At 33.0% G+C, this 14,902-nt stretch overlaps 1 protein-coding gene across 2 annotated transcripts; it reads right to left on the minus strand.

Annotated features, from left to right (window-relative positions):
- Positions 1–1,724: 1,724 nt before the first annotated feature.
- LOC141661492 (structural maintenance of chromosomes protein 5-like) lies at positions 1,725–14,533 on the minus strand. Of its 2 annotated transcripts, none has more exons than XM_074468516.1 (21): positions 14,314–14,533; positions 13,222–13,399; positions 12,988–13,141; positions 12,563–12,636; positions 11,283–11,432; positions 11,095–11,199; positions 10,860–11,005; positions 10,198–10,309; positions 9,951–10,106; positions 9,196–9,317; positions 8,689–8,833; positions 8,474–8,539; positions 6,580–6,705; positions 6,393–6,494; positions 5,665–5,830; positions 5,439–5,584; positions 5,264–5,327; positions 5,025–5,149; positions 4,800–4,877; positions 3,668–3,740; positions 1,725–1,989 (listed from the first exon to the last, which is right to left on the minus strand). In XM_074468516.1, exons 1-21 carry the CDS (start codon positions 14,349–14,351, stop codon positions 1,835–1,837), a joined length of 2,481 nt encoding a protein of 826 aa, XP_074324617.1. In that variant the 5' UTR covers positions 14,352–14,533; the 3' UTR covers positions 1,725–1,834. The 2 variants fall into 2 exon arrangements, with proteins under 2 accessions (XP_074324617.1, XP_074324621.1); XM_074468520.1 differs by having other exon boundaries at positions 6,393–6,491; positions 14,314–14,532.
- Positions 14,534–14,902: the final 369 nt, after the last annotated feature.

The following is a 14,902-nucleotide window of genomic DNA, read 5'->3' on the forward strand; positions in this document are numbered from 1 at the left end:
TCTCTACTTCTAACGACCTTCTTAGTCAGTTTATCCCAAAAAGGGTAACCCATATCATCTAATAGATATCTATATGAATCAATTGACCTGTTATGTCCTGCACTCGAAAATGGATTAACAGTTCTTGGTACGCAACTTATCAGTTTGGGTCCAGTTGGATTAGAGATATTATTATAAACAGAGATAACAACAGATGCAACCTTATCATGCTAATTCTTATCTTTGACTGACCATTTTCTCCATTTTAATACCCTTGACAAATTTATCTCTAAGCTAGGAGAAAATGGTTCCAACCTTACGTAAGGAGGACTAGCAGTCTTTATATTTACTATCTTATATTATTAAGTTTAGATCAATATCAGATAAGTAATCTATGAGATAGAATAGTAGTTAAAGTTCCTGTGATGGCATAATTGTAACAACTTTCATTAAAAGTAGTTTTGCAATATTTTTGATGAAGCGTCCAAAGAACACTAACTGCCACACACAACTTCGTCACCACGGACATATAAGGAATAGCATCTGTAGTACCTTCTCTCAAGAATCTCTAAATCCCCTGATATATCACCATCCCCACACTTGTCCTCCAGATCATTATAAGTAACATTTCCTAGCTGATCATTTAAAATAGGTTTTAAATATAGACAACTATGGAACACACTCCTCCTGAGGGTAAAATTTTTATTTTTGATATTGATGGACCTCTCTATGTGACTAAATACAGTTGACAGACACCGAAGACCACTTCTGTTGAACTAATGGAAACGGGTAAGACTGAAATATTATATTATACATGGGAGCGACGGAAAATCCTTCATATAAAAATATACTTGCCAGGATTTCTTTACAATTTTAATGGAATTAGAAACTCAATAAAAAAAGACTAAGGGTATACTCGCAATAAACAGGCATGAATTCCCTAGACTTGCAATCACTAAATCCTCCATATCAATAGAAATCTTTTAACATAAAAACACCTTGAATACCCACCAACATTCTCGCTGCCATAAATCATATATCATGACTTGCAACTTTGTCATTAATCTTAAAGGAAAAAAATAAAGAGCAGAAAATCAAAGAAACACAAAAGCAAAACAACATAAAATAAAAAGATTTTGCCTTTAAACAAGCTTGTGTATTGCACACATATCCACTAGTCAACATATTAACCGAATCATCACTATAACAGGTGCAATATAATAGATTCAATATTCTAACAATCCCCCCCCCCCCCCCCGAAAACTATCATGCAATTCCTTTGATCGTAACACTAGACTAATACTATACATGGGATCAAAAAACACCTAACAATGGTCAACAAAGAGATAAACTTGAATGTTAAGAAATGTACACCAACAGCTTGGCAAGAAAATAACATATGACATAAGATTTTTGCATACTTTCTCTAGTATATTATTGTGGATAAGGTAGAATAAGAGTTCTCCTTAGGATGCATGTATGAAGATCCAAAGCACTATGTAATAACTGATGAGTGGCTGAACCGCTGTAGTGCAAAAGCACATACAAGTTCGTTCAAGCAATATATTAACCTAATGTAAATAGTATTCTATGATCTTTGTAATGACTCCTCGAATCCTCAACTGACAAAAGGCAAATATAAAGTTATGAAAATCCAGATCCAGGAAAAGCGACATAGGCAATTCCGAATGCATGATCTCATTCACAAATTTTACTATTTAAGTTCCTAAAAATTAGGACAGATGGGTACCAATTCATAGTTTTCTTGAATCTATTATTTAATGTCCATATTTGAAGTAGGACATTTTTGTGCTTCACAACCAATACATAAAATACATGATTGTGTCTTGAGGATCTATTTTGCACGCCTTACATGACAAGTGAAAATGCTATTAACATTATAGACCTCAATAAAAAGCTTTTCAAGATCCGGAGAAATCGTGGAAACTGATTCGGCATGCTTCTTGGCCGCTTGCAATTGTAGCCGAAATTTCTCCACCTCATTTTTACCTGTTAAATAATGCAAAGTTTAAAGTAGTCAGCTATGTGCATAAAGGAATATGCTATTCCATATAAAAAGCAAGATGCACTGTTATTTTCCTATTTCTTCCTGCTTATAATTCTTTGTTCACAATCCTGAAATTCAATAAAATAAGTCTGATGAAAGATAGGTTCTACTCTTTAGTAATCTCATGCAAATTGTACAAACTTGGTTTTACCAAACGACTAAGATTAATCCTGATCATGAAAGTTCTACAATGTAGTCTATAAGATAAACCAGTGATCCATTAGATCAACATTAACTTCATGGACCACATAATTGGTCGCTAAATAAAAGTTGTCCAAACCCAACCCTTTTGAAAAGGGTTTGATAAAGAAGTGCTTAAGCTAGCAAGGCAGCTTCCCCCAAAACTAGGACGCACACATTATATAATTAACCATTTAACCTTCAAAGAACTAATCAACATATATCATACTTGCTTAGAAATTAGACATATTAGAACTAAAAGTATTACAAGCATTGTTATTAGGCCCCAAATGTTATTTTGTCATTCCTAAAGTATTATAATAGCTATGAGAGAGAACTGAGAGAACTTAAGTATTCCTTAGCACATTGAACTCCCAAGTGGTTTTCTCTTGGTTTCACAATTAATCTATTAAAAGCATGTGTACTTCCAGGCATGAGCCTTTCTATTAACCAAATAATAAATTTTCATATCAAAAGCTTACTTAAACCTAATTATTTCTTATATATTGTACAGGCTACTTAAATAATTCTAAAACAATATAAATAACAAATAATTTACTAATGCTATCTATGATTTTATTTTGAAAGACCGTTCAAACCAACTGCATGTTTCAACTTAAATTATGTTTCATGTACTGTTTGGAATTCTGTTTTAAAACTTTCATCTTTCCCAATCCATAAAAAAATTCATTCGGTTTTTAAACACTACTACTATCTAGCATCCTATTTGTAATACCACAATCTTTTTTAAATTTATTATATAATATAACCCAATAATTTTGACACACAGTACTGATGGATGACTAACGACGAAAGATATAAAGTTTGTCTCCAATGTACAGTACATGTGCGCCTTTTCATTCTCCTTTACTCTTTTATTGCATTTCGTGCACCTTCAACTGCCTATTTAGCAGTTACATTTACATATATTCTTTTCAAGATAGGCAGATAGATTCTTTGGTGAGAAGTAGTAGCAGAAATGCTCAACGCCATTTATAGGTCATTATTACTATGATAATTTATAAAGTCACAAGTTCTTTTGATAGTTTTGTTTTAGTAACTGTATTTCAATACTTTCTCCGTCAGCATATTGCATGCTACTTTTCTGTCAACGGAGTGCATGTTCATTCTCTAATTGATATATATTGTCTCTCATCATCTAGATAATGCTCTTGTATCTGTGTTCTGGTTCTCTTTTGTGTTGATTATGTTAAGGGTCATACACTGGAATATTTTATGTGATTTTATGCAAATTTTCTTCAGTAAAAAAAAGGCAACAACATTTTAAAAAGAGAAACTAAACATAATGATTAATTATTCATCATTGAGCTACTGAATCATCCAAAATTAACATATGGAATAACAGAGAGCAATTATATATATCAAGATACTTTTGACCAATTTCTTAGAAACTAAAAAGGATAATCGAAGGCATCATACAGTACTCAAATTGTTGAGATGCTTGTACAGCAATCTTCTCTTGCTCCTTAACACCAACTTCTAGTTCTCTAATCTGAAATAGGTCAATAAAAAAAAATACAAATGATATTGTAATACAAACATATTAACATATAGAATGTGAACAAGCGTAGCAGGAAGTTCACGAGCAAGAAATAACAAACATACAAATGACAAGATATGATTTGATAGTTTGATTAATGGACAAAGTTTTGCATGCTGTATATATCTTTCTTCTGACACAGATGAAAAGATCATATAAGCGTATATATAAACAATTTTTACCTTTCTACCAATAAATAAATTTATTTATTTGTAAAACGCGTGCATATGGAATATATATATATATATATACATATATATATATATATATATTTATATATATACTACACTAGGTTACACTCGGCAGAGTTACTTGAAGGCCAACTACAATTACCGGGCACATGTCATACCACCATAACAATATGCAGTTCTGCATGTTCGGTACATAAGAATTTTTACCCACCACAAGAAGTTAATAAAAACATAAATTACTTTCCTTTCCTTTCTGCCAATAAGAATTTGTGTTTGTGGTTATAAAACTTAATTTACTAAATTTTAGTAATTTAAGAAAGAAATTTTTCCCTCAAACTCAATGTGGATAGACAAGGTGCATTACAATATTGCAAAATATTGACGGAAAAGCCGTGGAGCAAGAGTCAACAGAGAGGATCAGGGATTAGGTTAAACAAATTATAACCTAGCCTAATGTGATGAGTTATAAAGGCAGGCATAACCACATTAGTTTATCCAACATCATAAAAAATAAAAAACACTTGTCCTATATTAAATTAAAATCAGCAATTCAACTATATTCATATAAGCAATCTTACTAACAAATTTTGAAAAATATCGAAATATAAAATATAACTCAAAGTTCGCAGCCAAGATGGTAATTATGAATACATGGTTATTAATTCTTACTAATAGTGTTATCCAGTTATCCTTTATCATGTATTGAGGTCATATAAGCAGTTTAAGGGACATCTTACATGAAAAATCCACATATATTGGTAATAAGATTAAGTGCTTTATGATAATATACTTTGATAACAAAGATTGACAAACATTATACCTTAGACTCGAGTTCAATGACTGTCATATTTTCTTCAGCAGAAGATCTTCTATAAGCCAATGTTTCAATTAGCAAATTCTACCAACAGCCATGTTCATAAATAATGAGAAACAATCTAAAAGAGAAACTTTATGAGACAAATCAAAGGAAGAAACTCATATATAAAAACAATTTGTAGCCAGCCTAAAGGCTAAAACCACCTGTTACTGGCCAATAATAACCCACCTTGATCTCAATTGCACACTGAAATCGCTGAACATTTAAGTCTGAAGCAGAACTTATGAGATTTGCCAGAATAGTGTCCATGTTTTCTTCTGTTTCTAATGATTTTACTTTTGATCTTCTTTGATCTGAAACAACAGAAATTCATTTGTAAAGTATCAATTGTATTTAATATAAGATATTTCCTTAAGTGCATATGACAGTGAGGTGCACTAGGTCAATCAAGTGCCGGAGATACTTACGGACACGACTTTCAAGTTCACGTCTTCTCTTTTTCTCTTGTTGAGCAATGCTAAGAATGTCTTCCTATAAAGTACGATTTGGGAACTAAGTACGTAGATACATGGATACTCAAAATAAAGAAGATAATGTATCGGCTCAACTATTATAAGTGCAACATTCAGTCATTTAGCTTACACGTTCCCTCTGCAGTTTAGCTGCTTCATCTTCATTTTGCCTTTGCTCACTCTGAAGCACTTTCAAACTAGTTTCAAGATCAGAAATTGCATCTTCTAGTTCCTTTTTCTTTGTCCTAAGACTTTCAAGCTCATCAACATCTACATCTGGTGTAGAATAGCAGTATATATTATTGAAAAATACATTCAGTTTGATTGAGCTGTTTAAATAGGTTCCAGGTTCATACTGCATAAAAGAAGACGTGACTGGTTCACCGATTCAACAACTGCTGAAACATGATCGCCATATCTAGATTTGGACCACCTATAGTGGTTTTCAGGGGTCCACAAATCCAGGATACCCAGTCTCTGAACCTCATTAGCTCTCTCATCAGTTTCCTTGGAGCCGATGTACTTAAGAAGACATGGATCAAAGCACATACAGTATATATGTTCTCAAAGGTATCGAGAGTACAGTTAGGATAGAAAAATACTAGACCTTCTACACAAGATATATATACATACAAACATAAATACTTACACACACACACATACAAAATAAATGAAGAGGCAGGATCATATTAAAACTTTGCTCAAACAGAATTAATACCGACCATCGATGAGTGTTTAATCAACAACTAATATTTGTTTGTTCTGTTGCAGAACACAACGTGTTTTTTCTGAAACAGTACATAATGTTTTTTTGGTAAATCATAAATTTGGTGTTTTCTGCAGAACACAATGTTTTTTCTTGTAAATTACATAATATTTGTAAAATATATATTCCTTCAACAAAACACAATCCTTTTCTCATTCTTATAAAACATTTTTAAAAAAAATATTATGCAAAAAAAAAAATGAATAACAGTAATACAACGTTATGTTCTGCAGAACATAATTAGTTCTAAGGTTCTACGAAGAAGTTGGTCCTGATTAGAACCTGACCCTTAGATTAAAATAAGAATTAGAAGCATACGGAATACTCCAGCCCAAACTGTCCTATCAGAACATCTTTGACCGCAGGAGGAGCATCAAAAACTCGATCAAGTCTGGAATATATACCAATAGCATGCATCTGCTGAAAAGAATAATATGAAAATAATTAAAGATGAAAAAATAATAATTGCCTAAATGTTAATCTAGATGAATTCAAGGTTACATGCCTCCTGAGAAACTTGAAAGGGCTCTTTGTTAGGACCTTCATCAACATGATTAATAACCACGACATCAAAAGACATAAGATTTTGAACCAAGAAGTCCCGATCAGCAGAATCCTGAGTTATAAAGGCCTGCAGAAGTTTACAGGAAATAACATGACGCAATTTTAAAAGAAATTATTAAAGTATACAGACGGTCCACTTCTGAATAATTTCAAATTTAAGTTTTGCTAATTTAAAGCTTCATGAATATTAACAAACCTTGGTCCTTCATACCCCTTTCTCTAAAGAGTGGTAGGGAGCTTGAAGAGAGGGAGCCAAAAAAGGAGCTGACCATTTAATAAATAAATTGACGACTCCATCTAAGTCTACTGGATAATTTATCTAGGTCCACTTTCTATTTTATCCAAACTACGCATTGCTTCACTAGGAAATTCTCTATTACCTATAGGTTTGTGCCATATGAAATATACTAAAGATTTTAGGCCTCCATAATGGATGAAATATCACTTGACAGTCTCTTGACATTAATATTTCGAAATAGTATGGCAGCTTTTCCGCAAATAAGCTTCCCAGAAAAGCTGGATAAGAAACTATATATCTCTAGCTTCTTCTTTCGGATAATTTTATTTATTAAGATCACCTACAAAGACCACTCTACCATCTAGACAGCACCATCCATAAAATGATTTATAGAGTTTATGAATGTTCAAGGAGATTGACCTCATATCCACAACATTCGTAAGAACTTCACTTCTTACGTGTAAATTTGCTGAGATATCTTGATTGATAGATTTTATGCTGCAACATATACCGCCTCCAATCCAGATTAAATGATCCTTTTAGTTCAAATATGTTTATGAAATATGTATCCTTTGAATAGCATACCTTCCAAAATTTGATTATCCACATTAATTTTATTTATACATTTAAATCAACATATATACACAGATATTAATCCCGATTTGTAATTTTAAATGCTTATAATTAATGAGTATAATACCTACACTTAGTAGAAAATAGTCCTAGTGAATTTTTTGGACTGATGTCATCAATTCTTTAGAAATAGAAGAAAAATCATGTGAGTTGAGCATCTACCTTATAAGCTTTAGTACTCCAGTTAATTATCTGGTAACAGAATTTACTCGACAGTCGGTTATAATTTAGTAACAACTTCAGTCAGTTAAACACATAACAAGCACCACACCCTCATTGAAGTGGAAGGAAAATCAAAGTTCCTCAGCTGAATTCATTAATAATGATCAAAAGACCTGGGTTTTGAAGACATTTAGTTCACAGTCGTGTATTTATCTTGAACCGGGAAGGTACAATTACTTGAAGCTGTAAAAGCATGTTGACAATGGAAAAGTAAGGAGACATCTCTATGAACGGAAACCCCATCCATGAAAATTTTATTCTCTGAGAGAAAGTTGATGAAGAAGCAACCCATGGATACGGGTAGTATCTAAGCATTAGTAAAAAAAAGAGATATGTTGGCCTTAAAACACCTGATTTTAAGGGTGTTAGATGCAGGTTAAGCTCTGATGCATGGCTTAAAATAAATAGTAAATTCAAGACAGCGTGTTTCATTTTAGTGCATACGTATCGAAATTTTTCTCTTATTGTCATTTTCCTATCCATTTCAACATATGTCCATCATTACTACCGACTATCCTGAAAGATTAAGGAAAAAACTAGAAACAGAAAAGAAAGCATTTTCACTTGAAGTGATCTCGAGCTAAAGATAAAATCATGAAATATGGTTTATTAGTCAATAATTTAATAAATGAGTTTATTATTTAGTGTTTTAAAAAAAATGATATTTGTAGGGACAAACATGAGAAAGTTCTTTATTAAAAAAAAGTCAATCATACTTATAATAGCATCAATTTTGATTTACCTTCCAGATATAGTGAGCAACATGACCTTCCAAGTAGTTTGCATGGATTCTATCTTTGACGTTAACCTGAGTTTGCAGTAATAAAAGGAAAATACTTATTAAGGTAGAAACTATGGTAATACTCTGTACTTTGAACTAATTAGTAGGAAACTGAAAAAACACTCCAACGGAACAGGTTTTCTTATTTCAAACAGTTGTATGTAAAGCTTATGTACCTCAATCAACACAGGACCATACACATCTTTATTGAACTCATGGCGGTGATCATTCACCCATTTATATGCTTCAAATATTCTTTCAGCGCCCGTAGTACGCAAGGCATGTAAACTTTTATTCTTTGAATCCTCCATATTCCTCAACCTGCGTATATATTTTGTCCAAAGATGTAAAAAAACACTTCTAAACTTAATCCTCATAAAAACAGTACACAAGACATATAGGGATGAACAGGCATCTCTCCGCAAATAATTTCTCCAAAGGTACACCACCAGAAAAAGTCAATAAGACTCTACAATCCACATACATCATAAAGTACAAAATGTCAAATAGAGGAAATGAGTAATAATGCATAATGAAAGCATTTCCTCCAGTATAATTTTGTGTGTGTTTTCCCCTAAAAGAATGAAGGTTCCAGAATCCTTCATCCCTATTCATTTAATCTTGTCATCTCCACTCACCAAGACACTCAATTACTCTTAAAAAAAATAGTTGCAGCCCTTTACCTGTCAATACATCGGGCCAAAATTATCTTAGTCTGAGATATGGCTTTCTCCTTGTCCCTTTTCTGAGATCTTATATTATCTGCTCGAGCTTCCCACTCCAAAATCTGAGTACCTAAGCTATCCTGAGACATGCTTCAAGTTTATTAACAGAATCAAGTGTAATGGAGTAAAGAAGGTTATTATTTATATTTTACTGCACAAGGATTTTCAGGTCATCTCCAGAATTATACATGTATGCAAGTATAAGAAAAAATAATCAATGAAAAACTAAGATCTATGAGAATTGAATATCAGCGCACATTATTATCTACTTAAATTTGAAACGGTTTTTCTATGGTGTGCCCATGGGCACACAATAAGCACAAAATTTTATAAGTTTAGCTTGTTTTAATTGCTTACACTTCTTTATAATGGTGGACCCCCCTGCATTCATAACAACCACACCAATCAAAATGCACCAAAATTATAAATTTTAGTGCTTAGCATGTGCCCATGGGCACACACTAGACAAACCCAGTTTGAAACTATAATACTAAAGAAAATTCTCAGGTAAATGCAGTCACTTCCATCAAGAGCTGCATAAAAAGTAGAAATGCAGATATACCCACCGATAACAAAACAATATGAAACATTCTAACAATCCCAAACATCATAATGTAAAATCTTGGATGCCCCTATCTATAATTACAAGTCACTGTTGAACTGATCAGTATGATTGTGGCAGACTATGCAGCTTCAGTAAAACAGATACTTACAAGTTTATCCTTAGGTGGTTCATAATGGGGCAGGTTCGCAAGTTCTGACTCTGACACAGCCAGATCTTCTTTCGCTTTAGAGATTCTTTCCTGACGAGATTGTTCCTGCCTTTTCAGTCCTTCCATTTCCTTATATTTTCCCCGCACTTGTGCACTCTACAAGTTTGTAACCAGAAATTAGATTCCCCCATTCGTATATTTCGAGTCCTACAGAATACTTTTCGTAACTTGTAATTTAAATAGATACCAAAATGTTTTCCCGTTCTGCCAGTTGCAACCGTTTCTTAGAATTGCCGTCTAAGATAGCTCTTAATTTCCTCAATTTAGCATCATGGACAGTTTTCTCTTTCCTGTGGTACCTGAAATCAAATAACAAAGTGAATAAGGAGAAACTTTACCAAAACACAAGATGGATAATTAGTTATAAGTAGATAGCACTCAAAAACTCTTCAAACCCATGAAACTCAAGACAGTTACTACTAAAAGGATATCTCAAAAAATATACCGCATTCTTGTTTTAAAACAAATTTTCCCTCAAAACCCTGTGTTTTACAACTACAACTAAATGTAATATTGCATAAATACAAAATATGTTCTGTATGTACAACCAAAGATAGCTACGGCTATCCTTGCCAGATCAGTTTCTAGAACAAAGGAAACAAATATCTTTGGTACGTGAGTTTTAACCTAAATATACTATTAGCTATAGTCATTTTAGCAATAGGATTAGATTATAAGTTCTATTCTAGCACGCAAAGGGAACTTTTTGGTGCTAAAATACATATAGCTATAGCCCATTCAGAATAAGATTAGACTTGCTTTAAATCAAGCTAAAACAAATTAACCCCGCTTCAAATAAGCTAAAAACATATTAACCCCGCTTCAAATAAGCTAAAACAAATTGCCTACTCTATTGGTCCTTGTAGTTCATTCATAGCTTTAGCAAGCTCGTCAAACTTTTTCTTTGCATCTTTCTCCTTTTCTTTGGCTTCTATGTACTCAGCCTTCTTCATGTCATACTTCAGCCAGGGCAATTTCTTCTTCATATTATTGACCTACAAATAATGAGGATGGTCAGCTTGTTTCTCGTCATCAATGAAACTTCACACTAGGAGAATCGATAATAGGAAATTAGAAGGCAAACCTTTTCTATTAGTTCTTGCCTTTGACGAACGCGCTCAACATCTCTTTCCTGCTCAGCATTAAGTGATTTTAGCTGATCCAAAGTTTCTCGATTTTGCCTAACTGCCTAAAATATATCACTGTGTTTAGTGTTGGTGTACAGATACAAGTCCAAAAACTAATCAAAATATCGTAAAAAAAAAAACTAACTCGTTCAAGGTTTTGCAGCTCATGACTTTTGTTAATAAGAGCACGATGTTGTACAGGTAGTCTTGGGTCACCAACAGCCTTTTCAGTCTCTTCTAGAAGTTGAACAGGAGTCAACTTAGCAAACTCGCAGACCCTGTCTTGTGGCAAAAACTAAGATTCCAACAAAATCAACATAGAAAAGAATGATGTAAGGGCCCAACTAAGTTAAAAAAAGTGCACTGATCAAGGATAAATAAATTAACAAACAAATCATATAGAGGGATGCTTTAATCAACCATATTCTGGTAAGCTAGCTACAAGTAATCATGCCAGATCGAGGGTGCTACAGACGACACAAATGTGGTATTCAAATATGTATGAACAAGTGTCTCTGTCTATTGTAACAAAAGTTGTACAAGAACCCGGTACTTAAAATTGGTACCTAAGGCTGAAATATCCAAAGAGAGAATTTTCTTACTCTCATCACACATGACAAGCATTGCACATAACCATTAGCCTAATCATAATAAAGAGGGGACATGATAACCGTCAAATTCAACTGTATTGAAACCTGTACAGGCTGAGTTGTTCACTCAAGAAGTTTAAGGTGATACGATTGAGCATATTTTTATAGGTATGAAGTTTTTGAGAGCTGAAAGCAGCTGTGCAGATGTTTGAAAACTATAAGGAAGAACAAATGAAGCAAATATTGAAACTGAAATTAGAAAAGAATGGAGTAAAAAATACTTCAACGAGACAGTGTTATTGAAAATTTTATCTATATCATATTTATGAATAAGTGAGTTGCCACTGAAGTAGTATAATAATTTTATTAATTACACATCGCCTTGACCACATCATTCCCATAATAATAGCTCTTGTATTTGTTTGAATAGTATTACTCCCTCCGTCCTTTTCATTTCTTTACACTTTCTATTTTGGGCAGTCCCTTCCATTTCTTTACATTTCTCCAAATAGAAATTTTTTAATATTACTAAACTCAGAAGACTTGCTTTACAGCCACACAAGTATTTTAATATTGCTCATTTATGTCCTTGTTTCTTCAACACAGCAACTTGACAATTACTTTACATTATTCTATTCACTGCCTTTGTCTATGCGCATACACCATTTGATAACTATTCAAATGGACAGAGGGAGTATATTGCAAACCTTGACAGAGAAAAAAACAAGTCAAATCAAAATTAACAGTCCAGTGAAAATTCACAATTTTTTAACATTAGAAGATAACCGTGATGCACACATGTCAGTATTACAAATAAGTGAAGTTTCTATCTCACCTGAGTTAAATTGTTTACTTGAATGTTGAACTTTTTAACTATTTCACCAACATCTTTTTTTGGTACACCAACACCTGTAATCAAAAGAAAAATATAATTCAGTTTCCTCACTGAAAAATAGTTTATTTTTTTCATTTACAAGAGCTCCGGTATGGACACATCTCGTCAGTAAGGTCATAACCAAAGACATTTATAAACTCATAAGCATCCAAAGTTCAAAATGATAATGTAGGAGGTGACTGAAGACATGCTAGTATTGTAGGCAAAATATGAGTAAACCCTATAGTATTTTAATAATCCCTTTTAAAATATTTTTGTGTATTAAAATTTTGAAACCAGATGAATCCACCAATCAGAACTTTACTATCAGGTGATTCAAATGACCGCATTACCAACATATCAGCAACAGTAGAAAACTAACTTACCATTATACAACCACTCGGACTTGTTGTGTACATCAATTTTACGCATTATAGTAATTTTCTCATCATTCTTACTCCCTTTCAAAGTAATCTTAATATGTCCAGATTCTTCTCCACGCTTGACAAAAGCTCCAATTGTCGAAGCCCTCCCAAGAAGCTGCACACATATCAAAAGATCTAAACTTACACACAATTGTATATTCATCACACAATATGGAGACACTTGTTCCCACTAACCTGCGGCTCACCACCAAGACCAAGCGCAATGGCACACACTAAAGAACTCTTTCCAGACCCATTGGGTCCAACAACAAGGTTTAAGCGAGATGCCGGTTGGCATTTCAGTTTATCAAATGTCATAAAGTTACGGATTTCAATATCAACAATATTTCCTGGCATATAATCATCATCTCCCCTAAAAAGTAATAACACATCAAATAATTAGAAATATAATCGAAATCCAATTCAGGTAAAATCCAACTTTAAAATTTTAATAATTGGACATCATTAACTTACTAACAAGTATAACGGGAGTAACATACAAGATTTAACAGAAAATGGGAACTAAAATAAAAATAGAGTGCAGACAGACACTTGTTTACTCCAAATTTAAACCTAAAAGAAGGAATTTTCAAAGCAGAAGCAAAACTGATATATAAAAGAACACATCAGTAAAAGTGAATTAACAAGTTACGAAAAGGCATGATTGTCGAGAGGTAAAACAAAACACTTGCACACACTAATTTTGTCAAAATCAAACAGACCGGTCCCGTAAATATCAACAAAAGTGAATTATTGAGTACTGTAAAGTCACTATTATTCAGAAATATGACCAAACACAAACACACACACACTAATTTTTTCCTAAATCAAACAGATACGAGAAATGTATATACCAAAAAGCATAATTAAAAGCCAGAGCTACAATTAAACAAGCACAAATCAGTAAAAATGAATTAACAACTTCGCAATTATCGAGAAACATCACAAAACACTCACATACACTACAGTTTTCGCCTAAATCACACAGATAAGAGAAATGTAAAGATCAGAAAGCACAATTAAAAAGCCACAGTTACGAAAAAACAAGTACTACAGATCAGTAAAACTGAATTAACGGCTCCGCGATTATCGAGAACATCAAAAAAAAACACACACAAACTACAGTTTTCACCTACATCAAACATACACGAATGCAGAGACTGTTATAGCAAATGAAAGGCTTAAGCTACAAATACGCAAGTAAAAATCATCGAAAATGAAATAAAAAGCTGAAAAGGCGCGATTTTCGAGGAGTAAAAGAGGAATAGAGAAGCGAAGAGAGTGAACCTGTTGATTTTGGCGCGTTTAGCGGAGCGTTCGTCCATTGAAAAGGTTTAATCGAGCGTAGATTAGAGATGAATTGAAAAACTAGGGTTTCATACTGTGGGTTTGAAGATGAATGATAGATACAGAAGTGTGTGTAGTGTATAGGAGAGAATTGGCGGCAACAGAAGGGGAGGTACGATTTATTGTTTACTTTTGACTTGGTGAGACTTTAGATTATCTTTTGGTACTCGAATAAAAATACAACTAAAATTCGGAAATTGGTACCCCGTTAATTGAATAATTGATGAGTATAGTCATTATTCTTTTTCTCTTCGTAATCATTGACTACTAACCTCGTCTTGTTTTTCTTAGTATCGTCATGTTCTTGTTTGATTATGAATATTCATTTATTCCGTAAATTCTTCTTTTTTTGCAGGTATTTTATTAAAGACCAAGTTTCATTCTTCTCAAAAAACTCATCTTTCATCCATAACTGATTTTTACTGAACTGAATCATCCACCTATACTACCTCTAAATAATACTGAGGCTGACCGAGGTCAATAACATATAATATGCTGAAGGGGAATATCTTTGTGGTGGCTTCACAAT

Source organism: Apium graveolens, chromosome 1 (assembly GCF_009905375.1).
Source record: "Apium graveolens cultivar Ventura chromosome 1, ASM990537v1, whole genome shotgun sequence".
NCBI lineage: Eukaryota > Viridiplantae > Streptophyta > Magnoliopsida > Apiales > Apiaceae > Apium > Apium graveolens.